Here is a 26348-nt window from a genome sequence, read left to right as displayed (position 1 = left end):
TGGCTTAGTGATAGAATGGGGCCTTGTGGTGGAGCAAGGCAGGTCTGAGCAGTCCCAGCACGGCGCTGGGTGCTGCCCACCGCATCCTTCCCGGTGCTCTTGGTGGCTTTTGCATGGCTGTGCTCTAACTTTAGTAACAGCAGACGCGCTGTTTGTGTTTTCAAACACTCTTAATTTGTGCTGTCAGAAAACAGACATAAAAATAAACCTGGACTGCGCAGAGATGCGGGACTGAATTCTGACTGCAGAAGGGATGTGCAGAGCAGTGGCAGGGCTGTCCGTGCGCTCATCTCTGAGCGGCTGGGATTATGAAATGAATGTGCTGTATGAGTTCAGGGAGCCCTGCTGAGAGGGAGGCCGGCTCTGGCCACTCATCTGCGAGGAGCAGCTCTCCTACCCGTGGCCATGAGGAGCAGCAGGACCAGCCTGGGCCTGGGGGGGGCTCTTACAGTGCTGGGTTCGGCTTTCCTGCTCCCTTGGCTTTGGGCCTTGCCTCTGCATCTCGTTTGTCATCAGCATCTGAAGGCCGTTGGCCAAAGCTGTGCTCCCTTCCCGGGGGTAACATGGCTGGTAGCACAGTGGTTATGGCAGCAGGGACAGCCGGGCTGACAATTGTTATTTACTCCAACAAACCAAAGGGATGCAGTGCTGCCCAGGTTGGGATATGGGATCTTCACAGCAGCAAAAAGGCTTCTGCGTGCTCTGAGTCATGGAGCTGATTTTGAAGGAAAAATGTTTTATAATCCTATTTTCCTTCCATTTCTCCTGACTTTGATGAAAACACTTGAAACACCTTTTTAACTCTACATTTAAAATGCTTTTTTATAGCCATGAAATACACTCTTGCGTGGTTTTTAGCTCTATTTAATTTTTAAAAGCCCTTCTTACTGCTACTGCATAAGGAGAAATTTTTAGATTACAAGGCACAAATGTGACATTCTGTTCCATATTAAAAGTTAATTTAGGACAGAACTGAAGGCAAAGAGAAGTGTCTTGTCCTGTCCTGTACCTCTAAGTAACTCAGTAGCCCCCAGCCCGTACTCCCAGCCATGGAAGCTGCCCTGCGTGGTGCTGGCTGGGCCCGATGTGGGCTGTGTGCTCCCTGTGCTGCTGCTGTGCCCCACAGCTCATGCTGGGGCCGTGGCACCGTGGCCCTGTGTTGGTTCACGTCCTCGTCTCTCCCAGGAGTACCTCGGGCTCGTGCTGACTTTGGATGTATCCAGCTATTAAAAATGGCAGTTAGGACCGTGGTTACGGAAACAAGGCCTTCCCTCGAACCCTGCTGAGATTGGTTACAAAGGTACAAAATATTAAAAAACAAAACATTTCAGGTGCGCTGAAGGTGAAGAGTAAAATAGGTTTGTGTAATAATGGAGATTGGAGAGATCAGTATGGCCTCAGCCTTGGGAAGGGAACACAGCTCCGGCTGCGCTCTGGTGCCGAGCGGCCACACAGCCTTCATCTGCAGGAGCGGCTGGAGGCTGCTGCTGAGCCTTAATTGTGCAATTGTAATTTTCTATGAAGTGCATCATAAACCTATTCGTGAGCTGGCTTAAGAGTTACTCCATCCTCTCCAGTTGTAGAATACATACTTTACAAAATTGCCTAAATCTGTACTTTTCTTGGAGCGTTGCTAGTAGCCCCACAGGTTGCTAATAAATATTTCATAACCTTCTGTGAAAGTTTATTAAAACAATTTAAATATCTAAATGACTGGCTCTGCTTGGCCTGAGCAAAGCCCAGAAGCAGACTTGGGGTCGTCGTTGTGACCTCCTTCGGTGTTCTGCTGCACTGCCCTGAATTATGGACCCTATGTAAGTGCTGACTTATTTTCGTGGCTTTGAATTTCCTCTGTCATTAAATCTGACTTTTTTTTTTTTTAGCACTAGTGGGTGAAATATATCTTTGTAGTTCCACAGCGTTTACAGTAAGGATTTAAAAATGTCTAGCATGCATTAATTTAGCATGAGCTCCTTCATGTGAGCAGAGGAAATACTTTTCCCATTTTAACAATCAGAAGGGTGGGAAGAGAACCCAAGTTCCCACCTACCTCGATCCTTGTGTTACATTTGATGAAGCAAGTAACAAGCAAGGAATTGGAAGGGAGACTGACGCAGCAGTCCTCACAGCTGAGGAAATGGGCAGACATACCATCCATTTCCTTCCAGTTTTTCTTCCAGCAGAGTGAGCCCATGCCAGCACTGCGTGCAGCTGTTTGTGTTCTGGTACAGAAGCTCGGGTGCAGCAGTAGGTGCTCCCTGGGCTGTGTGCTGCTTGCTGTGGGGTCACTGCCTGCAGTCAGGTGGGTGCTGCTCTTGGCAGGCTTCCGGGGCCCCTTGTGCTGCTCGTTGGACATTACTGACGTTCTCTTTCTCAAAGCTGTGAGCTAAGGGGAGAATGACATCTGATTCTTATTTCTGTGTGCAATATTTATGTATGTAAATTGCTGGGATGTTTGCCTTTATCTCTGGATACAAATACAAGAGGTGTATACAAATATAATGAGGCACAGGAAGCTCACTTTGTTTAAGCAAAGCGCAGCACATTAAGCAATCATGTCCTGACAACTTGTTTCATACTTAGAAACAAAAAGGGAAGAGTCTGATGTGAGCTGGGAGGTGTAAAAGTCTCTGCTTCTTTACATGCTGGTTATTGTGGCTTTAGTGTGCTGAATCTTGTGTTCTTTATTATTAATACTTTCCCTTTTTGTGAGGAAAAAGACAAGGGCTGAAAATAAGAAACATAATTTTTGATAAAAGTGTGGAAACCCAGTTAGTTCTAACACAGCAGGTGGCTGAGGGACTCCGTCGGCAGAAAGCAGCAGTGCTTTCAGTGCAATCAAAGTTAAGTGCAGAAATTTAATTAAATGGTAGCAAGGCTGGCAGAAACTTTGTAGAGCAGCAGTGCGTTGTCAAATCCAACAATTATTTCAAGGAACACAATCCACAGATGGTGTCTAATTGATAAATTAAGGTTCTGGTGCCTGATTCCGCTTACGTTTTAAGGTTCTCTTTTCTTAAACAACCTTAATGTTTTAAGGCATCACTGTTAGGAAAGCATTTGCAGAGAAGGAGCTGTGTTAGTTGGGTGCCTGCTTCCTGCCCTCGGCCCCCTGTCTGCTTTTGGCCATGGCAGCACACACAGATCCCCCCTCAGGTCCCGCACAGCCCCGCAGGCTGCTCCTCACACATCACTGGGTGCTCAGCTCGGGGTGCAGCCCAAAGGACAGTGCTGTCGGGTGGTGTCTGTAGGGCCCTGAGCTGGTTCTGTTTGCTGGTTTCCCTGGGATGTGTGCGGGAGCCGGAGACTGTGAGTGCCCAGAGAGTTCTGTTAGAGAAACCCAACCGACCCACCCTGCTTCTCCTCCTTTCTAAACTGGAGATGTACCACCGGTGCTCGGTGGGGGTTTGATTTACGTGCATAAATACAGCTCATTTTCCAGGGTTTATCTTAGCACTTCAGAAGAGGGCAGAAAAAATTGAATCCTGCTCTTCAGTTCGTTTTGTGTGCTGTCCTTTCATCCTGGAGAGGGTCCTTTCCCTCAGCTATTGGCACTTGGCATCTTTTGCTGAATGAGGAGTGCAGTTGAGAGAGGAGGCTCTGGCTACGGGATAGGTATGTGATGTACTCCCCTTATATGGTGTTTGTTCAGTCCCTGCTTTAAAAATGATAATTAAAAAAGTCATTTGAATTTCATGTTTTCTTCTCTATTTAGGAAACTTTAGAAAATGCATACAGGAGGGAAACGATGATTCCATAGGATGCATATTACCTAGATGCTTCTTTCCTAATTGCTGTTTTTAATGTGTTGTGTTGTTTTTGGCATTGCCCTTGTGGTAGTAAATTCTCCATTAGTTGGATTCTACACGATAGAGCTGAGTCCATTCTGAGCGATGTCGCTGATCCAGTGCTTGTTATTTTTGGTTACTCGCAGTGTGCTTGAATTCAGCAACTCAGCTGCTCCCTCCCCCCTCCTCTGCTCCTGTGCCTAAATATATCCACCCAGTCAATCAGTGCTGGCAGGCATCAGTGCTGTGGCTGTCAGATTGAGTTAGCTCTGGGTAGCCGAAACTACTGCCTTGTTTTTGGGGGCTTGGAAATGTGTTCAAATAGTGGCGTTGTATTTGACTTGCAAATAAGTACAGTCTGGTAATGGGCCTCTTACATAGAAAGAATGATGCAGCACTTCAGACGAATGTATGTCTCCTTCCCATGAAGCTGATTAGAAATAATACAATATGTGCTGATGTTTATGGCTACATGCTTAGAGAACAGAAACATTTTTGCATTTTCATTAATTTTGGATTTTATAGTTCTTAATGGAACAAAAGGAAAGACTGGAAATTAAAGAAATGCTAATGTCTTACTGGGGAACTTAGAAAACATGTGGTTTAGAGGCAAATCTGCTCTGGTTGTTGTATTCTCTCTAATTTTTTCCCCTTATCTAAGCTTTTTGGTTGTTGGTTTGTTTAAGAGCATCGCTTAAGTGAACACATTATCTTTGTTGCTGCTTATTCCCAAGCTGAAGGAGCTGCCCTTTGCCTGTGACGGCATAGCTATTTCCACAGCAACCAGGCAGGATGTCACAGATTCAGAAGTGTGATTTTACATGCAGAACGGCAGCAGGAGCAGATGGATATTGGAAACAAAACCCCCACCCCCTCCCTTTCCTTCTTACACTTCTTCAGGAGGAAATAAAAGCACTTCTGACAGTGCCTCTCTTTGCGAATCTCCCAAACACTGCCTAACTCAGTGGGTTGTTGCTGTTTGCAGTAGGGATGCAGCGAAGCTGGGGCAGGGCCTGCTTGCTGTGCCTGCAGCAGCACTGTGTGAGCTCTCTTGGGATGGAGCGAGGTGTGGCAGGAGCGCCGTGCCTTTGTCCGTGCAGGAGTGATGTGGGGAGAATGAATGTTCCGGGGGATTGGGGCTCAAGTTCAGTCCACAGTTTGTTTCATTAGCTTCAGTACTGGCCCAGTTCTGTTAATCCTGAATTTAACACAGTAAGTTGAAAAGAAACCCCCCCGCTATAGATATTTAGACACATTTGGTACCTATCTTGCACAATGTTTGTCGTAACACCCGCCCACTGTGTGGGCAAAAGCCTCAAGAGCATATGCTCAGTCTGTTTTCTCAAAAAAGATAATATTGGAAACAGACATAGGAAGGGTTTTGCACTTCATGTTGGGGGTCAGGGCTTGTGGTTGGAAAACCATAGAGCAGGGGCTGAGTCCCTGCAGAAGCCCCTGTGGACAGCAGGCTCAGGGGATGGACCTGCAGTGGCCGGAGCTGCTGCTGTGCCCTGTGTGCTGCTGGGGCAGCTCAGGCACTGCAGCCTTCATGGTTGAAGATCAGAAGGAGCGAGGTGTCTGACCTGCCCTCCTGGGAGTTTGGTAGGAGCTGGGTGTCTTTTTTTTTTTTTTTTTTTTGCCTTGCTGCAGTAGAATCAGAGCCCAAGATCCCCTCGTAATTTTTATTTTGTTGCTTGACTTTGAAAGCACCAGCTGTGATCCTCCATACTATTATTGGTATGGATCACATGAAATTTTAATTAGCTTGGGTTGAAGAGAAGGGAAGTTCTGGTAATTGATTTAATATACAAATGCCCCTCTGCCTTCTTTGGTTTATGTACTGGAAAGATTGTATTAGGAATTTTCTATTATAAGGGAGACAAAAACGTGTTTTTAGGCTTTTCTTGAAATTAACAACATTAAGTGCCTCTAAACTATTCATTTGCACAGTACTATTGTTCACTAATTCAGATAAACGTAGAAGTTATTGTTGTTATCATTTGTATTATTGCTGTACTGGAACCAGTCGCTGCAGTCTGAGGCAACTCAGTGCAGCCTCGCGCTGAGCCTCAGCCCGTCACAGAGCTCAGGACCCGTGCCCTGGCGGTCAATGCACACTTATTGTACAGGGTTATGAGGTGCTTCCACCTCCTGTGTGCAGTGCTGTAGGAGCTCCGAGCTGATGAAATGACCACTGGAAAGTGGGAAAGCAGGGAGCTGTGCTGTCAGTGATGTTGGACCCTCTGAGGTGCATCTGGAATGCTCAGTGTGCCATCACTGGCACTGTGTGCTGCTGGCTGGTTTTGCTGGTGGTCAATACCTTCTCCGGGGGTTTCACTCTTCCAGAGTGCCTGGAAATTCCCTTTTGGGGTTGGGAGGTGCTGCTTGTGGTGCTCCATGAGGTACGGCCCCTGTCCTGGAGAGCTGGCAGCTTTGGCAGGCTGTGGCTGTCATGTTCTTCCATTGGGACCTGTCAGATACGAGGATCTATTTTGGGAAATTAGCCTTCACCTCCCCCTCTTTTGAGGCCCATCTGCTATTCACCTGCAGTCCCACTCCTTTAGCTGTCATTTCGGTCTTCCTTCCAGCTAATTGACTTGGGAGATCACGCTAATTTCTCTTGACTGGGGCTGCCACCTTTGCTTTCTGCTGCTGTAGCATGTGAGTCTTCTCTACTCACCTCTCTTCTAGCTCTGGAAGATCTGGAGGCAGATTCCTGGTGCTGGTGGGCAGAAGCACGTGGGCACATGGCAGCCACAAGTGGCCATGCTCTGCAGGCTCAGCGCTGCAGGCTGGGCTGCGGCCCTCAGAGCAGAGCTGGCAGCAGTGGGGCTGCGGCGTTTCCCTGTCCAGAGTCTTCTGCTTCTGTTCCACCTGCACTTAATTTCTGTTTTTCTTCTCTGCATTCTTTGATGCTTTTGGGGAAAAAAAAAGATGGAAGATTAAGAAGCCCCCAAACTACTGTGGTAGCTGCATAGGAAAAACGGCAGTGGTGATACTAATACCTGTTCTGTCTGGGAGATGCTGTTAGTGCCGGGGATGATCTCTATTCTCCCCCAGTATTTTACAGATGAGCGCTGAAAAGTGTCTTTATTCAGTTTGACTGTTGCTATTATGTGGCGAGGCATTCAATAAAAGTTGTGATTTATGAGATGTGTGTGGCCGTTGTTGTTTTTTGCTCTGTCATCTATCAGGGAGGGAAAAGCCGGGCCTGATAATTCCTGGCACATAGCTTTTTCAGTTAAGAATGTCAGCTGTCAGGCTGTCAAGAGAAGTTATTTCTCTGTTTTGTTGTTGTTGTTGTTGTTGTATTTAAATAGGCAGAGATCCTGCTTCTTACTGCGGTGCGTTGATAAGGAGTGCTTTCTGTATTGCTGAGAAAGTGTGTCCCAGGGTAAGGTCCTTGGTGAATGCCCACTTAAACTTCCAGCGCTTTGTGTTTTCAACGTGTGACAGCCCTTGATTGCTTAATATAAAATGCATTCCGATTCTTTTTTGCTGTCTTTGTGTTGTGTTCCTTTCTCACTTACTGAATGGAATGCTTTTTTCTTTGTGACGAGATATTTTAAAAGCGCCCTTTTGCAAAATATGTGCACATTAGATAATCTGGTGTTGCATAAAAGCGCTCATATTTTGGGGGCTTCGTGCATACATAAAGTAGACCTAATTGAAGGCAGAAGCGGTTTGTCACAAATGCGAATATAAGGATGGGGGATGGAGAGAAAGAATTATGTTAAATGCCAGGGTGATGGGTTTTTTCCCTTATTAGTTATTTGCAGAAATGTATCAAAAAGTCATTTTGATGCAGAGTACAATAGTATCACAAACTTGCGCTTTGCATCCTAAGTGCCTGGTTAGAGCACAGTTAGAAGCTGAAATCATTCCTCGATTAGTCCCTGGAGACCTATATAAGTCTTTAACTCTCAGTATGTGGTCTGCGATTTAACAATGGATGACGGATTGCTGAACTTGAACTGAATGAATAACCTGGAATTTTCAAACCTTCAGCCCCTCTGCTTTCTCCTCTCCCCTTCTTCCCAGAGAATATCCATCAAAGCCTTGCCGCAGCTGGCTGCATTTTGCCTCGAGGGCAGAGCTTTGGAGCTAGAAAGACTGGCACGGTGCAGTTTGTGGAGCTGGGAAGCAAATCAGCACTGTGAAGGGCTGGGAATTGTCTGGCTGCCAGACGGTTCCTGGGGTTCCTGGGTGCTGCATTGGGGCTGCTTGTCCTCTTGGAGCCTGGGTGGGAGCTGGTCCCAGTGTGCTGCCAGCATCGCGTGGCTGCTGCTGAGCTTGTGGTGACCTCCTCATTATTTTGGTGCCGTTAACCTTTGCTTAAAAGGAAAGCATCTTCCATGTGTTAATTCAGTCTGGGCAGATCATTTACATATTTTCTATCATTGCAAAGAAACGGGATTGGAGAAGTAAGATGTAAGCCTCAGTGAAAGAGGGTGTTGGTCTGTGTGGACTGTTGTGATGTACGGGTCATATGTGTCTTAAAGGTGTTCATGTGGTTCCTGTTTTATCTCCTGTTAATACAGGAGCAGCCTTCAGCCCCCTGTGTGTCTACGCAAAGCAAGGCGCAGAGCTCCCAGCCTAGAGTTGGTGTTTCCAGGGCATTTTCAGACCATGAGGTTCCTTGGTAGGAGTGAGATCTCCAGCACCCTGCAGGCAGCCTGGCAGGTTGCTCTGGTTGGGTGCTGTGTGGGATTTCAGGCTGAGGTGATTCTTGCTGTGCCAGCAGCCCGTCTGCCTCCTGATGGGTGATCTGCTGGCAGAAGGGTTGCAGCTTTCCCCTGGCACTGCATCCATGATGCTCTTCTTTTCTCTTGCAGTGGAACTGAGTTCGAATTGCAGGTTTATCAGGCAGGAGGCAGATGTAAATGGTGTTCAAATCTGTCTTGAGTCAAACTACACTGTAGTAGGTGTTCGTGAGTGTTGTCCCAGCTTTTCATGTCCTGCCAGACCTGGAAATCCAGCCATCTCAGTGACTGGGCTTGTCTGTCTGAGATTCTTGGCAGTGTTCTAACGGTCTAGGTGCTTTCAAGTTTGAGTGTATGGAGCTGTGATAGTCCTTGACACTCAGCAGAGTTCCCCTATGGGGAAGACAGGGAAGGAGTGTATTTCTGGCCAGTTGCTTGCTTTCAGTACTGTAATAATTAGAGACCTGTTGATATTATGAATAGGGTAATAATGAGTCCCTTCGTTGTGACAGCTGCTGCTTAGGAGGCCAGCAAGACAGCATACAGCACAGCACTGTGCTCATCAGCCTAGTGAAGGAGGGAACCAGAACCCCCTCTTCTTAGCTCACAGTGGGTAGGAGGCTAAGCTGATGACCAAAATACCACAATTCAGTGGTTTCTTTGAGCTCTGCAGGTCTAGCAACCCAAGGGAGAAAAAGAAACGACAGGACTGTCAACATGACAATTTTCTTCTAATGCACTCTCAGTGCCAAATTCTGTGAGTGCTGAAACAAGGAGAGTCGGTGTTTGAGAACAGAGAGAGGCACCAGGCACCGTCCCTGTGGCTTTGGTGTTGCTTGCAGAGAATTCGTTTGTGCAGACTTTGCAGTGAGTGGGTGAGCATCTCTGAAGGAACACTGGGGCTGATGCCTGGTGAGGGGCTGGTGTGTGCGCTTGGCCAAGATGGAGCTGAAAGTTGGTGAGCTCCAGTGTAACGTGCTAGCTTTCTGCCTCTTGTCCTGGAGCCTCCGCTTCTTGATGTGCATTTCTTTTTCTCAAATCCATGCTTAGGCCAGGGAGCTGTAGTGGGGCTGTCCCGAGGATCTGTTCTGCCATGGTTGCAGCCTGGTCAGTAGTGGGATCCGGGCAGCGTGCTGTGAAAGGGAGCTGGAGCCCTGTCCTCTGGACGTAACACGCTGCCTTTTGGGCTTGTTTCTTGGAGGAAGGCTGGAGGAGTGTGCTGGGAGCCCCTGGGCTGTCACCCACGTGAAGGGGGCTGGCACCTTTCTGTGGCCTGAAGTACTGAGCCACTGGCATCCTGCTAGAGATGGCCGTGTCAGAGCTGGGTGCTGAGTCACGCCGTGTGTTCTGCCATCCAAATGCTGAAGTATAAACACATCATTTTTTGCAGAATCTCTTGCCAAGTACTTGGATTTACAGTGTCAACGACTTTAAATAAATTCTTCCTGGAGATAACTGATTTATTAGGCTCCCACCCTTCTGAAAGTGAAGCTAGTCACAATTAGCAAACAAAGCAGCATGAGACAGTTATCATTCTGGTAATAAATCTCTCAGTGTTGAGTACCACTTGCTAATGGGCTTCGCAAGTACGACCGTACGTCAGTCAGTGTGCCGTCAGCCTGGGCAGCAGTGTGTGCAGCGCAGCGGCTGCCAACACGGCATGCTGGTGGCTGCCATTTGTACAGCTGGGGCGTGCTGCAGTTGGGGGCTGCTCGGTGCTGGGCAGGAGGTGGGTGTGCTGCAGCCCTGGGCCTGGCTGTAGGGCTGCTCTTGGCGTGTGCTCCTGGAACACACGGGCTGCGTGTGCCACCATAGGTAGGAAGCAGTTCTGTGTTGTTTCTGCACGCCTCATGCCTTGCTTTTGGCAAGACCAATGGTCTGCTTCTTCCAGGTTGTTTCCACTGGTAGCCCAGCCCTGCTCTTTCCCCACTTTTTCCTACCAGCTTACCCCTTCCCAGCCCCGTGCAGTAAGGCTGCCTGCTCCGCCAGCCTTCTACCTCCTCTTGGCTCAGACTTCTGGGATGTGGCTGACAAGAGAGCCCTCTGAGTGCTGGTCAGGAGGCATCGCTGATCCCTGGCTGCAGCTTTGGATAAACAATTGGTCCAAGACCTGTTAGCGTGGTTTCCAGCACTGGGGAAATGCTTCCTGCTGGGTTTGTAAAAATGATCTAAATGGATCCGACATCCTGGCTATAAAACATCTGTAACATTACACATTTAGTTATGTTACTAGAGACTTGAGTTCATTTTGATGGGTAGTATTTCATCTGCTACTTTTCCCTTCTGAAAGCAAAGCTTTCTACAGAGGAGGATTTATAGAAATATCTTTCTAGCACACACGCACACAAAAAAAATAATGCACATTAAGATGTTGGAGTAAAGGAGAAATAATGCCTTTTTTTGGAGACCTTGGCTGATTTATCACTTGCTTGCTAGTTTGCTATGACCTCCCTAGCTAGGAATAATATTTTTTATTCTTCCTTTAATAACAATAATGTCAGTAACAATGTCTTGCACTCTCCCAGCATCTTCAAATCAGGCTTTTGGCAGGTTAGACGTTTAATGAGTGAAGCCTCACAGGCTCCAGTGAGCTGTGGGGATATTTTTTTTTGTTCTTTTCGTGGAAACCAAGGCACACAGCGCTCGATTGTGCAGCATACTCAACCTAATGAGGCTTCTACAAGCTCTGCAAGTTAAAATGTGTGCTTAAATGCTGAGCCTTGCAAACTTCGGCAGAGTTTTTCCCAAGACTCTGATATATCAGCCCTGTGGAGACTGAGATGACTTGTCTCCCTCGTGTGATGTTTACTCGCTTATTGACCAAGGGACAAGTTCTTGTAGCTGCAAGGTGCTGCCTTCCCTGGAAAAAAAAAATCAGGATATTTTCTCTTGTCTTGCTTCCACTCTTCATTCTCGATGCCACTCCTCAGGGGCCCTTTTATTCCTAGTCAAGGGTTATTTGATCCACTTTAGAGCGACAACTCTGTTGCTTTTATAATGGCTGGTGAGTTTCCTCCCATCTTTCTTTTGTGAGAAGAAGGTGGGAACAGAGTAATTTTTGCAATTCACCAACCCGTTTATGTGGGGAGGAAAGAGAATGAAAGAAAATGTGGTGTTTCATAGGATTGTGGAAGTATTTCAACAGCAGTAATGAGCAAATGTGGTCATGTTGCAAGATTTCAGTGGTCTCACATCAGAGGAAAAGATCACCCTTGTGAAAAAGCCAAGCGGTGTGTTGCATAGACATGAGCTTGACTCAGCATATGAAGTAAAACTTGCTCATCAGTAACTGATTGCCATGTGCATCTGTATTATGTAGATGAAATTAATCAAGGCTAAGGGTTAAAGTTTTCCATTTGTTCTTTTCAGAGAAATCATCTGGAGTGTGTTGGGAGGGAGGTAAATTGCTTTATGCATTTCTTTTTGCTGCTCGTGAATTTTTCTGTTTTAGCAGAACGTTATCTAGAATCTTAACAGAGGGCTCTAAGCACTGATTTGTCAGGGCTATCACAAAAAATTAGTTGGTGCTAACTTGGAAGTATTTAAATGATGCCTGCTTTCTGTGCTGTAGAGGCAGTAAGATTTTTTTTTCGGAGTGATCTCACTGTTTGCAGCTGGAAGAATTTTACAACTTACAGAATGTGCACTTCTCTTAGTCTCCACATTGGGCTGTGCTATTGGCTTTTGCTAAGTGCTGCGTTAGGCCTCCAAATGCATTTCTCCTTTCTCCTTTTGGCAAACGCGTGCTGAAGGGTTCATTGGCGGCACTGTAAGAGCTCTGTTAGCCACAGAGCTGTGTGCTTGTGGGCGTATTGACAGAGCTAGCTGCTTGGCACACCAAAAGGTATGGCTGGGTACGGCGTGCTTTCTTAGCTTCAGAGGTAAGTGTGGAGCAGCGAAGGAGGGGAAAATGATAGATTTTGCCCGTAGGATGAGAGCACATCCACTGCCAATGGACTGGCTCTGCCCTGTGTCAGTTTGTGCAGCAGCGATGGCTTTGGCTGAACAGGACATGAGTTTGAGGGTGGCCCTGTGACTCTGTGGGCTTTTGCCTGGGCAGGGGCTGTGGGGCAGCCTGGCAATGTCCCCTGGTGCCTGCGGTGCCCGGCAGCTCATGACAGCTGCAGCCATAGGCAAGCATGACAGCAAATCAAAGGCACTCAGCTTTGGCTGCTCTAACTCGTGTATAGATTTTAATGGGGTCGTTATGACTCAAATCACAAAAATATTGGGAAGACTCTTAGCTGGGGGTTTTGCGTCGATGGGAGCTGGGCTTCCCACTCTGACCTACTTTGGTGCAGCCTGGCGAAGAGGCTGCTTTGCTGAGAGCCCTGCTGCACATCAGCTGTGAACGTGCCCTTGTAAAGGTGTTCCCTTACTGGGTGTCCTGGTGGAGGACAAAGCTTTCTGGTTGTTTTTTGGATATGGCATATACCGTTTCCTTCCAGAAAATGGTAAATATGAGTAGTGGAATTGATGAACCTTGTAATGGTCAGCTCTGCTGTGTTCCCACTGAGCGCTACTGCCGTGCCTTCGTATGGAGGGCCCTGGGCAGAATGCCATCCCTCCTGCCCTGCAGTACAAGGTAAAGCTCTGCAAGAGGACTCTGCTCCAAAATCTGTAGGCAATTGCTTCCCTCTGGGACGTTTGTCTCCACATTACATGGGTATTGCAAAAATCCTGCCCCTGGTACATCTTCATATTGAACAGTGGTCTCGTTTTGTGGTCCTGAGATGTCTTCCTATAGCAATAGTTGTCTTCATTTAACGTATCAATGCAGTACTGCTGAGCAGTAATCAGGCTGGTGTGGTGGATGAGCTGTCTGCGCTCAGTGAATATTTAGTTACCTTTCTTCCCATAGCTGCATGTGAGGAGCTAAGATGACTGGGGGATTTAAATAGATTTGCTCTGTTCTCCTCATCCTGCCTCCAGACCTTGCTTCCCCTACACATAAAAGAGTAACCTGGAGTGGAGGAGGAGGGAACAGCCCTGCGGGATTCAGAGCAAGTAGTTGTATCAGGGCTGAGGGGCTGTGATCTATTCCTGTTCTCTGGAGGGTGTGAAGTCCAGCTCTGGTGAATTTCACTGTATCTTTTGATTTGAAACTTGAAGCCACGTTTTGCTCAAAGAAATACTGAGCTCCCCCAGCTGGGGCCAATTTTCAGGAGCGTGGGCAGCTGGTCCTGGCTGTGTGTGCGGGGGCTGCGCTGCCCTGGCTGTGCTGCTGCTGCTCCCAGGAGCTCTGTGGAGGCTGACTGCAGCCAGGGCAGCACTGGGGAGGGCCCTGCCAGGGGTGCAGCCCTGCAGATGGCTCTGGCTGGTGCTGCTCTGCTGCATAAAACCCACGTTGCTTGTTCTGCCTCCTGCCGATACCACGGGCTTCTTGCAGGGGGCAAAACCAGCAAACAACCAGCCAAAAACCAGCTCTCTCAAACTTCAAAACCAAAGACAGCTGAAAACTAGGAAGACAGCAGGGACTGAGTTGGTTTTGTTGATGAACGGCTTGGGAAAATACAGTTTGTCTGTATTTTCCACAGAAATCGAGGGAACTGAGTGACCCCACCAGGAATCTGTGCTGCTTGGTGGAATTAAAGAGCCCTTTCATTGCTGCGTCCCTTCTGTAGCTGGCGTTGGTTCTCACAGGATGACATGAGCTTACGCAGGGGTCAGGCACAAGGTATTTGCGCTGGCTAAGTCTTGCTGAAATCCTATTTTGAATACTTAAGCATGTTGTACGTGGCACGTAAAGCCGTGCTGCCTTTGCACAGGATTGAGTTTTTCTTGCTCTTGGGGAGCTTTGAGTGCCTAGTGTTTGCTAGCCGAAGGTATGTAGTACTATACAGGAAATACATCTGTCATTTCTCAACCATACAGTGGTTCTGGCTGAGAGGATGGCTACTGGGGTGTTTGCTCACTTTGTGAATGGAGAAAAGTTGGCAGCTTTCAGTAAATGTTCTTTCTTTCGTTGTGGGCTTTGCACTGTGTTCCGGTTTGTTTCTTAATGGCTTTTTGGAAGTTGCTGTGAGGATTCCAGAGGCAAAAAAAAAAAAAAAAAAAAAAAAAAAAAAAAAAAAAAAAAAACTGGAGAATTCTTGCTTATGGTTTTTGTTCTGCCAAAGAAGCCTAGCAATTCAGTTAACAAGATCACTTCCCCTATTACATGAGTTATTGTTGTTTTTAATTAGAGGTAATGCTGTAGTTTGGATGTACAACACAATGGGGTATAAAATGCAGTTCAGCATATATACCAGAAATGATTTTTTTCCAATTACAAACCTATTTAGAAGGCGGATGCATTAGAAATGATGAAATGTCACACTGCAGATGAGGTGAGCAAGCTGGAATACACATGCACCCACACACACACTCAGAAGCACAAGAGGAAAGTGCTCTGGAAAACTGTTATATATGCATAATTAGTTTAATCTGAAATTAATGCTAATTTCAGCAATTTGTGATGCAGATTCATTATTAGTACTCTAGTCCATTTTCACCATTCTGAGATGTTGAGAATGGGAAGGAAATGATTCTTCCAGCCGTTGTCCTGAAGTCAAACACAGAATTCCTGCGCTGTGTGTGAGCTGGGCCTCGGCGCTCTGCAGGTGCTGGGGGTTTGGTGCCTGAGATTCTGAAGTTCTTAGAATTCCAAAAATTCTTTCATAAATCCCCTTTGCCCATTTTCATAGTCATGATAGCAAGAGAGAGTGGGGGGGGAAGAACAAAGAAGCCTAGGAACAGAATTGATGTGTGGGCACGGATGGGTGCTGAGCTGGAGGCACAACCTGTGCAGAGCGGAGCGTTCCTGCGCGTCACCTGGGCTGGGTTCAGCTCCCGTGGGGCTCCGGTGTGCTCCTGTGGGACGGGATCTTTGTTTCCAGAGGCAGTCTTCAGCCTATTCTTCTGGGAAGACTTGTGTGATATGCCACAAACCGATATCATTACGACCTTAGCCTAGCAAAAAATGACATCAAACCAGAAGAGCTGTCTTGCTGAAGCACGGTGTTTTTTCCTGCTTCTGCACCAGCTGAAGTGTTTGCAGAACACAAAGGCAGATGTATTTCTGAAGAGCCAAGCCAAGAGAGAGATTGTAACCTTGAGTGACTCTTCGCAGTTGTAGTCACATGTTGTGTTTTGATTAACTGCAACACCAACACAGTGCACAAACAAAGCAATTCTGCAGATACTCACAATTAGCGGACTTCATAACCACCATTAGATCTCCTCTCCCCTGTCGATTCCGTTACAGCACAGACACCGTCAGCATACAAAGACAGAAGCACGTAAAACCTACATTTTGTGCAGTCCTTCCAACAGCCATCGACAGCTCTGCTTTGCTGCACGCTGCTGAGGTGTGGAGCTGGCAGTGGGTGCCTGCTGGCTGACCCGGCCCTCAGCACTGCTCAGAGGGGTTGTGGTGGATCGGCTCCAATGTCTTCCTGTCGCTGCCTGCTGGCACTGCGCTGCGAGGGGGCTGCTCGTGAGTGCAGATGGATGGCACAGCAGGTTGTTCTTAGGTGTACCATAGAACGTCTCAAGTGAAAAGGGACCAGTAAGGCTCAGCGAGCCCAACTTCTGCACTCACTTATATGCGTGTTTCTGTAGAATTGTAGGATATTTTGGTTAAAGATATGCAGGTGTATTTTCACAGCCAAACGAGACGTTCTGATTTTAAAAAGCCTTTGGTTTTTAATAGAAACTCCTTGCTTGGCTTGGCTCTACATGCTTGGTGCCCCCAGCCTGACCTGGCCTTCCCCAGGGCTGAGTTCTTTGCCTGGGCAGTGAGTGCCGAGTACTGGAGCCATCTGCGGGGGTGCAGGGATTGTGAGGGCAGGCTTCGTTTTGGCCTTCGCTTCTGTACCTCGGAGCTGATTTCTGAAACCATTTCCCATCTCACAGTCAGTATTAAAATGTTGTGAATTTGCTTGTCATTGCCTGTATTTTCTTTGACTGAAGCTATTGAAACAAAATAGTTTCTTTTTTTTTTTTTTTAAACCTTCAATCTTCTTTCTAAAAGAAGTATTTCTCTCCTTTTTTCTTTCTTGGTCAAATATAAAAATGAAGATAATTTCAAATATTGCTTTAGAATAATTGCTTTCCTCCCTCTTTTGTATGACAACAGGAGCTTGGCCTGATCTCCATCAGATGCCAGCAGGCAGAGGGCTCCTGGCAGCCCTGCGAAATGCTTTAGTTACAAGTTGGCTTTAGCCAATTCTTTATTTGTAAATGACAATTTTATACAGAAAAATATATGCTTGGGCTTCAATTTCAGAGTCCTAGATTGCATTCGGGAAAAAATAATTGAATTTTTACACTGTTTTTTTTCTTCTTAACCTAAAAAAAAAAAAGTGCAGCTCTGTAAAGCATGGGTAGGGAGAGATGGAGGGAAATGCCTACCGTGATTTGAATGGCAGCAGAGATGGGAGTGATGGGTCTGTGCTGCTGTGAGGTGGCCCATTGCGGGTGGACTGGCCATGTAGTGACACCCACTGCCCCACTGCTGCTGCTCTCAGGGCTCGGGTCCTTGGGCTGAGTCCTGTCCATCTCAAAGGGTAACGGGTCACCTAAAAGTGCTCCACGGAGAGTCCAGCATCGTTCCTTTGCTTTGTATGGACCAGCCTGGGCTGTGGGGTTTTATCTCCTGAAGAATTTTGAAGTAATTGTGCAAGTTCCTTTTAAAGCCACCCATGGAAACTTAATAACAGGGCATTTCAGTTGGATGAAATTGCCTTAAGTCTGCTAAAGAGTGTGCTCTGTCTTTAGGAAAGATGAGGGGAAAATGCCATGCCTTTCTGAGATGGTAGCTATGAGGAATCCTTTTTCCCTCATATTTGCATTGAGAAACACAATAAAAATCATTTATTAAAAAAAAATATCCGGGGGCTAGAGTTGTTATTGAGTGCCTTTACTCATCCATTTCTCAAATAAAAACAAAACAAGACAAAGAAAAAAGTATCTAATCAAATAGAATCTGAATTGCTTTTGTAGAGAAATATTCTCATTAACTGGGCTAGGGATGGCATCTGAAGAATATATTTTTTTCCACATATTGTTTGAAATAATCTGGTTAAACCATATGCTTGTCTTGTAATTTCTTGCAGATGGTCACAAGAACAAAGAAAATATTTGTAGGTGGATTATCGGCTAATACAGTAGTGGAAGACGTAAAGCAATACTTTGAACAGTTTGGCAAGGTAAGTTCCTGCCTGAGTGAGCGCTGCATTCTTTGAATTCTTCCTTTTTTTCCCTTTTCTTTTTAAAGTGTTTTGAAAAAACAAAAGTGCAGTGAGGCCTGTGCTCGAAGGAGAGCCACATTTTCTGCTTTGCAGTATAATTTTTTGAAGCCTATTTAAGTTTGTTTTGTGGTTCCTATTGTTTGTTGTATTTGAATGTGTACAGCATCATCTAGCATTGCTTAGGGTTAAAAAAAAAATAATAATAAAAATAACAACAACAACAAAAATCACTGGGAGTTGAATTTGTGTTCAGGAGGAACGTGACCCTTACCTGAATAATTACACAGTTGTCTGCTCCATAACACAAGCCTCCTGTGGGCTCTGATTCCAGCAGCTAAAGGAGGTATAGAGGTGTATGAGAGAGCTTGTGAAGTTGTGAAATGCCTTTAGGAACCATGTGAATAGCAAGAGGAGTATGGAAGTCACCAGATTATTCTTCTGTTTCTTACTAAAAAAATATTTAGCAAGATCCTTGCGTAGATAGAGTCCTGAAGTCGTTAAAAACAAAGCAGAGCTAGCATATGGAGTTTGAAGGAAGCCTGGACCTTGCTGGAATGTTCTCTTCTGCAGTGAAACAGCTCACACCTGGAGCAGCTCCAGCTGCGATGGTGCCCCCCGTGTGGCGGAGCAGTGCTGGCTGTGGGTGAGCTGACGTGCCGGGGCAGGGCGGGCAGGCCCTGAACTCAGTGCTCCCGATGGGCGCTGAACCTTCGGCGCTCTGTGCAGCTCGGTTTCTGCCCTTTGGATTGCATCAACCGATGATTTAGATGCTTGATTGCCTGAGGACACAGTGGGATATCCCAAAGCAAAGCAGCTCCCATTCCTTGTAGTTAGTTTATGTTTCTTTTATCTGGCTCTGAAATGCCTTGGCCAGGCAGTATTTTGTTGAGAGCTGAGGAGGGGAGTTTATAAACTGTTCCTGTGCTGGATTGATAGTTGTTTTTCAAGCCATTCATTTTGTTTTCAATAATAATCTTCGATTCCGGCAGGATGTTTACAGCCTGCTGAGCCTTTTATTAAAGGATTACACGAGCTTTTGGATGTTTCTTCTGTAGTTACTTCTAATTGTGGAACTCCTCTAACCTGTATTTTTGAAGTTAATAATAGTTTCAGTAAAAGTGCTTTGCATATTGGCTGGATGCTCTCTTAATCTAGTCTTTTTAATTTCACCATCTGGTAGTTTTACAGTCCTTGATAATGCAGACAGTCAGCATCCATTTTTTCAGTAGTGACTTGTGGTTCGGGATGCTTCAGTTCCTGCTTTTGTGCTCTGCCTTTCTTGAATTTAAAGAAGGGTTTTCAAAAAGCAACACTTGTGGAGAATCAGGTACTTTTCAGGTGTTATCAGTTGAAGGCTGAAAAATGAAGGAGCTGGAAATAATTGTGTAAGCTGTGACCAGGGCTGAAACCCCTTCCTTTGGCAGTAGAGCCGGGGTTCATCCTGCTGAGGCTGGCAGTCCTTGGGACTGGACAGCTGTGGGACTCAGGGCCAGCAGGGTGCTGCCCAGTAGCATTTTCCAGGTGCATCTCTGTCTTGTGCTGCTCAGTGCTACATTGTGATCAGGAGAGTTTGAAGGCAGTGGTATTTTGGAGGTGCTTGAGTGCTCTTGACTGCATTTTGTTGTTTGTCATCTGGCAGTTTGGTTTGGGGGTGTCCGAGGTGATGCCAGCCTCCAGTTGTGAGAAGGAGCAGAGGTAATTACTGACCCTAGGAATCATGGACTTGTGGTCCAGCTGATTCAGGTGGCTCAGTGCACTGTGGTGAGTGGGCTGTTCAGGTACAGTGAGGGCTGTCCCTGTGGGACCTGTAGGAGCTGCTTCCTTCTCTTCCATGCCCATCTCCTTCCCAGGCCTTAACTTCACTTGCTGCTTTTGGTTACAGGCTCATGGTGGCAGGGACTGATGATACGTCTGTGCCCTGCTCAGCGCACCCCTCTCCTGTCAAGCCATTGCAATAGAAACAATGCATTAGGACTGATGGCAAGGTTTGCATTTTCTTAGCACTTTCTTAAAATAAAAGGCAATTGCATTACATAATTAGAGAATAGCAGAGCCGCCCATGTTTGATAAGAGCATCTCCGGTGACTTCCTCTTTGAAATGCTGAGCTTTCTTATTGGTGTGAATAAAATTGCTTAACGGCTGCTGTGCTTCTCGGAATCCTGTCTGTACTTGCTGCAGAGGAGAGCTTTGCAACCAGGGGCAGTTGTTCTGGTAACTGGAGGTTGCTCTCAGTGCAGTCCGTGGTTACAGCCATGCAGCTCTGGGCCGAGCTGACGCGCTAATTTAACGGGAGTTGGCACCAAGGGCCCTGAAGTGTTGAATTTGAAACAGTTTCTTTCTGAAAAGTAAATGTCAGAACCTTTCTCTCCAGTAGAAAGAAAACTGCATTTAATAAACCTTCTTTCCTGACTTCACCAGTGGAAATGCCTGCCAGCTAGCACGCCAACAAATGTGGTAATGATAACTCTTGAGACTTTTATTGTGAAGCTTCTGATATGATAGTTATTTCTTTCAGTAAAGCTGAAGATCTGTGGGAATCCCAGCCATCATTCAGAGGAAGATAGGGGAAAATGACCTGCATAAAATCAAAAACCTTAACAGAGTGCAGAGCAGAGTAATTAAGGCCTTGTGGCTGGCTGGTGCTGTGGAGGCTGCGGGCACACGGCCTGCTGCAGGAGGGGCCCGGCTGCCCTCTGCATGCCCAAACTGCTCCCCAGGCTCAGCGCCTCTTGGGGTGCTCAGTGCTTCCAGGAGCAGTTTGGGAGCAGAGCACAGCCTCGCTGCACCTCACCCGGGGCTGTGGTGGCAGAGGGGCCTTCCTCTGTCTGCACTTCTGTCAGGGCGAGCGCATCCTGCACATCTCCGGCTGCAAGCGAGGGTAGTGAGGGACCCCTGTGGGTCCGGCTATACTGGGTAGCACTCCCTTCGTTGAGCTCCTGTGAAAGTAATGTAGTCCTTATTTTGTGACTTGCAATTACACTTCACATGGCGAACTGTGTAATTAGTTTGGAAGACTTATGCCTAGTCATTGGTTTATCCTAATCGGCTTTGGCTTTTCCCAACAACAAAGTGAGCTTATTTTCCTAAGCTGAAACAACTCTGCTCCCTTTGTTCCTGTCTTTTATTGTCTCATTCCTTTCATTCTGTTTTACTGCCAAAGTTTTGTTTCATTAGGCCTACAAGTCATTTCCAATCCAGTGGGCTGCTACAATAAGGCCTTTATAGCTGGCTGCCCTGGTTCCCATGTCCCTCCTGGTCGGCCGCCAGTGCCTGCGGTCTGGCACTGCCTTAACCCCATCGCTGCCCGTGCTGAGCCAGGCCCACAGCACAGCTGGGCCCAGCTGGGCTGGGAGTGCAGTGCAGTGCCAGGGGGCACTGATGGGACCGGGCACTTCTCGACTCAACTGTTGGAGCAGTTCTGTTCAGTGGTGTTCTTCATGCAGGGCTACAGCCAGTCCTGGGGGAGCAGTCTTTTGAGTGAAACTGGGTGTTTCCAGCCCATGTTTCCAGCTTGCTGGGAACAGTTTTGTTAAAGGTACGTTTTGGCTGTCCTCAACTATTTAGATCAGTCCAGATATGACTGTTCTGGAAGAAAAGACATATTTTCTCTACCTCTCAAGAAAACACTAAGTTTATACTTCAAAAAAAGTGTTTTTTTAAAGGTGAAGTCTGAAATATTTTTGTGGACTGCTTTGCATACAGTTATTTTAAACTGCTGGCAGAGCAGTGCTGGTGCTGGTGGCTCCAGCTGTTGTGCTTGCTTTCACCATCTCAAAGCGGGAGCGTTTGCTCTGTTTTGTCTTTCACAGCAATCCTGAAATGACTTTTGGGAATGGGCGCTGTAGCATTTGGTTTTTATTTTAAAGTTCCACATGAAATCAGAACAAAGATGCGTGCATTAGTTTTGCTTTCTGTTGGGGCTTGCCACCAGGTCCCTCAGACAAATTGCAGGCGTGCTTCAGCTTCGCCCGGAATATGTTGTTTCCTCAAGAATGGCTTTTAAGATTTAGAAAATTTGAAAGAAGAGAGGATTTCTGAATTACCTCTCTGGATGTGAAAGGTTTCGTACAGTTGCTTGTTATTTCCTGTGAGACACAGAACAGACCAGCGGAATAATAATTTTTGGTTTCTGATGTTGGTTTGGTTTTTTTTCTCCCGCAAAACAGTTGTGTTTTTGAAAGATTACATTCTTCTGATCTCTCCCTTCTGTAGCCATGGCTTCCTGTCTCGTTACAGTTAACAAATACAAGGAGACTGCTCCTAAACCCTCCCTGCTGCCACCAGGGCTGGGGTGCGAGGTGGGCAGAGCTGCGTGCAGCGGTGCTGCAAGGAGCAAAGCGTCAGGATGAGAATTTGCTCCTTTCCTTGTATGCTGTCATGTGTTGTAACAAGGACAGCAGTGCAAATAATGACTAGTTTAACCTTTAAAAAAGTAATCTGCTTTCAGTAGCAGACAAAAAATCCCTCTACTTTCTGCATGAAACTGCAATGGAAGAGGAGAGGGAAGGAGGTGTGATCCACACGGAGGATTTTAGCCTAATCGGGTCGTTTACATAATGTGCTTCCTACATGCTTTTCTCTGACAGCTGTGAAAATATAAATCAAGAAAGCATGAAAGAAAACTCCTCCTTGCTTGGCAGGGCTGTCTGGGTGTGAATGAGTTAATGCGCCATTGGAGTATTAAGCACTTCACTGGTTTACTTTTTCCTGAGACCTTGAGTGTGGCCTCTGAAGATGTTATTGCAATGGAGTTGTTAGCATGAGAAAAGGTGGTTTGCTCCTGGGTTTGTGTCCTGGGGATTGGGAGTCTGCACAGAGCTGGGGCTGAGGCCAGAGCCAGGAGGTACAGGGAGTTCTTCTGGCATGAAAGTGAAAGCAGAGTTAATTTTGGCTTGGCACACAGTCTGAATTGCGTTATTACATCTCTTGAGCATTGATGTGTAGAGTTAATGGTTAATGGGATACGTGGATGGTCATTCTCAAAATATTTGCTTTGCAGAAAAATCATTTTTTGATATGACAAGCTGTTAGCTTTCCGCATGTTTCAGTACTGTATTTCCAGATTCAGTATTTGGGAAGTGGTGACATTCTATGAAACTGAGGGACAGATTTGGACTCATTTATGTTCTTGTCTGTAATAGCCCAAGTTCCTGAAATATTTTATAAATGCAAAACAGAGGATGTTGACTCTTTTTTTTTTTTTTTTTTTCTTAGACTGCTGCTTATGTCACCATTCCCTTCAGAGAGATCCTGAGCTCTTGGCCTGTTGTTAAATAGCAGTTAGGCCCTTACATTCTTCTTCCGAAGTTACCTAGGAGTGCTTTGGGAGAACTGCTTAATTTGATTCATTGCAGCTCCTTAGATTGAGCCCCAGATGAGCACATTGTTTGCAGCCTGTGATGAGCTGGGAGCAGTGCTGCAGGGCTGCCCTGCCCTCCCCGCAGGCGTTAAGTCCCGATATTTCCGGAGTTCCTGGTTTGAATGTTGCGTCTGTGTTACTCTAAAGGTAAAGAATACTCCTTTAAATTTTTGCTTTGGCATGTGACAAAGAGATCTGGGATGTAGTGGTCCCTCGTGGCCTCGAGCACTTTTATTATTTCTACTCACTCCCACGCATGCTCTTTCTTTTTTTTTTTTTTTTTTTAATAAACCAAGGAACTCGATCGTTGCTTTAAAAAAAAAAAGTGTTTTCATTCTCTCAATGAAGGTTGTACACAGGAAGTCAGTTTTTAGGTGGTCTGTAACAAGACACATGCTTTGTGGAAGTGGTTTTGTTATAAATTAGAGGTTGGTTTCTACCTGGATTTTATGAAAAGAGGAAATGTTAAGGCAGGATTTGCGGGTAAGGCGGCTGTATCATAGCACAGCAGAAGTTTAAAGCATGATTTTATTTCCTTTCTTGCTCTGCTTAAATGAAACGGCACGGCAGCTTTTGTGCTGTAACCCGTGTGAGATGAGGTAATTGTGGTGGAGAGCCGGGGCCCCGAACATCTGTCTTCTGTTTCCCACTGTGCCACCCACTTGCTGTCTGACTTTGGGCAAGCTGTTTCGTCTTGCCTTTCTTACTTAGCGAGCTCTGTAGGGCATGGGAAATGTAAATATGCCAACAGTCCTGTCACTCGCAGCCTTCAGCCGCGTGGACTCAGTGCTGGGCACACCGTGCTGGAAGCGATGTGAGCGGACTGGGGCTGAGCTCCATGGCAGCACTTCTGGGCTGGGTCAGGGTCCATCCTGTGCCGGCCAGCTGCTGAGAGCGAGTGCTGCAGCTCTGCCAGAGCCTAGCTCAAACACCCGGCTGGGAGCTGCTGGGCAGTGCCTGCATCCTTGGTTTAAAAGGTGACTTTTAAAGATAACTGTCCTCTTTTTTTTTTCTTCTTTTTTTCTTTTTTTCTTTTTTCTTTTTGTGAAGTCATGGCTGGTCTGTGTTCATCTTGGGAGCAGTTCTGATCCCAAGCTTGCAGAGCGTGGCACACCACTGCTGGCCCTGAGGCACACCAGGACCCCAGGTTGAATCAGCAATTGGCTGGGGGCTGCATTTGGATGAAAGAAGTTAAAAGAAAACATTCACGTTAACTTTTCCAGCGTACACGTGAACGCTTGCTTGCAGCATGTAGCAGTTTTGCAACACGGCCAAAACCATTAAAATTACCTGTATATTTTCTGAGACCCCATGAAATCTGATTTTTCGTTCTATCTCTGTTCTATAAAAGCATGATGTAATGTACCTAACAACTTCAGCTAATCATGTTTGCTAACATCTTCAGATTATCCCTGCAGTGCCCTTGGATTCATCCTAACGTGGGTGGGTGGGCTTGAAGATTCAGGACTGCTCTGATGGAAATGTTTGTGTTGCACTCTGATAGCAGCTTTGAGTCTGGATGCTTTTAAAAGTATCTGCGAGGAACTTCATGCAAATTGTTCCAAGTGTGGAAAGAGCACATGTTGCTGTAATAGTGCCTTTTGCACCTGGAAATGGATGACATGGCTCGTTCAGCAGCTGGCTGCAGGGATTGGGGCACAGCAGCCCTCTGCCCCCAGCACTGCGGCCCTGCTGCGGAACATCAAGGAAATGCCAGATTTGATCTGTGTACTGATTTTAAGAAACTGATGTTTTTCTAATGGAAAAATAGTTCGTTGGTGTTGAAGTGTGGTGAGCCTTCTAGTTCTTGTTCGGGTTCTTGTTCTTCATGTGTATTTCTGTGCTATTCTGTCAGGGCAGTAAGAACCAACAGGATGATTTTTTGGTCTGTCCTAGAGGTGAAGTAACAGGGCTTTGTTCACATATGCAGTACTGAGCTATGATCAATTTAATTAAACTTATGCTAATTTTACAGAGGTAGAAGATTAAATTCATTTGACATCCATCGTACACGTGTATACCTCTGTTAAGGGAATTTAGTGTTTGTTTTTGCAGAGAAAAACGTGCCTGGGCGTATTTGAGTGGCGGTGGAGTAGGAGCCAGGGGCAGCAGGCTGGTTAGTGTGAGTCCCATTGGTAACCCTACGGCATGGGGCTCTGTGCTGGTCCGGAGAGACTGCGTGTTTATACTGTGTGATGCAGCCTATGTATTTATAAATACATCTTTGGAAATGGGGACAAGGGCAAAGTAGCTCAAATGAAGAGCCAATTAAGATAATCTAAGCAGAATGAGGATTAGCTGCCTCTTAATCTGAGGAATACCTAAATGCATTTGGCCAGTTTAGATCAAGCAAACATTTGTCTCTGACAGGGTCGTTCACAAGAGGTGCATAGCAGTAACAGTGGGGTTGTCTGTTTATTGTCCAGGGTAGAATGTTTTTGAAGTGATCTGGGCCCTGCTGGGTGCTGCTGGCAGTGTGAGATGTGGGCTGTGCTGCAGTGTCCTCACTGCACAGGTGTGAGGAGGTGAGGGAATGAAGGCACTGTAATGAAATGATAGCTCATATGAAACAAGACCACGTTTTGCAGTTTTTCTTTCACAGAAGTTTGGAAATTAGCAAGTTGGTTGGGAAAAAAAAGCTGCCGTGCATTTAGCATGGGAAGTGGATTTTAGTGTCCATCCTGACCTTTGCTGTCATTCCTGACCCTGCAGAAGGGATCTGAAGCGAGGCAGTGACACATCCCGGTGCCACCAGGTGGTCCTGGCAGTGAGCTCACAGAGATCTGAGTACGTGCAGGATCCCATTAACGGCGCTATTTGTTTTAACGCTGGCATTTACAAGCTGTGTCCTCTGATGGGTTGTTCCGCCTGCAGTGCTGACCCGCAACGTGTGCTTGTGGTGCCGGTGGGACTCCTTGGCAGAAGGTTCCTGTGCTGCTCCAGGACTCTGAGGAGTGGTTTAGCGGGTTCAGATGGGTTCCCTGTTAATTGTCAGGACGGGGAGGATAGGAGCAGATTTCACCAGGGGCAATGGAAGAGATCCAATGAATTTCCACTCTGTTTCCCTGCTTGGCAAACCAGCACTTACTGTCACTTTGCATAAATAGGTTTATTTCAGAGGGTCAGCCGTCACCACTCCCCCTCTTCCCCTCCCGGCCCACCCTCCCCTGAAGGATAGGAGGCCGACGAGCATTTAATTTCCCCAACAGCAGGTGCTTGTCATCCATCTGAAGATAGCTGCCAACATCTGGTGCAATTGCCTCA

The 26348-nt window shown here is 46.5% G+C and overlaps 1 protein-coding gene across 16 annotated transcripts in view; it reads left to right on the top strand.

Moving 5' to 3' along the window:
* Nucleotides 1-26348, top strand: part of MSI2 (musashi RNA binding protein 2) — a 183920-nt gene that overhangs the window by 47576 nt on the left and 109996 nt on the right. For 15 of the 16 annotated variants that reach the window (XR_014887593.1, XM_085240934.1, XM_085240930.1 and 12 more), the window contains one exon: nucleotides 17590-17682. The exons of the other annotated variant lie outside the window; for it this stretch is intronic. Coding sequence is in view for 14 of the 15 variants with exons in the window: in XM_085240934.1 (XP_085097060.1) it covers nucleotides 17590-17682 (93 nt within the window). In the remaining variant the exon portion in view is untranslated. The remainder of the gene's footprint in view (nucleotides 1-17589; nucleotides 17683-26348) is intronic. 16 annotated transcript variants of the gene reach the window in all.

The sequence above is a fragment of the Meleagris gallopavo genome, chromosome 21 (genome assembly GCF_905368555.1).
Source record: "Meleagris gallopavo chromosome 21, MGAL_WU_HG_1.1, whole genome shotgun sequence".
Classification (NCBI taxonomy): domain Eukaryota; kingdom Metazoa; phylum Chordata; class Aves; order Galliformes; family Phasianidae; genus Meleagris; species Meleagris gallopavo.
Note: the sequence above shows the minus strand (reverse complement) of the source record. Positions and strands in the feature narration are given on the sequence as shown.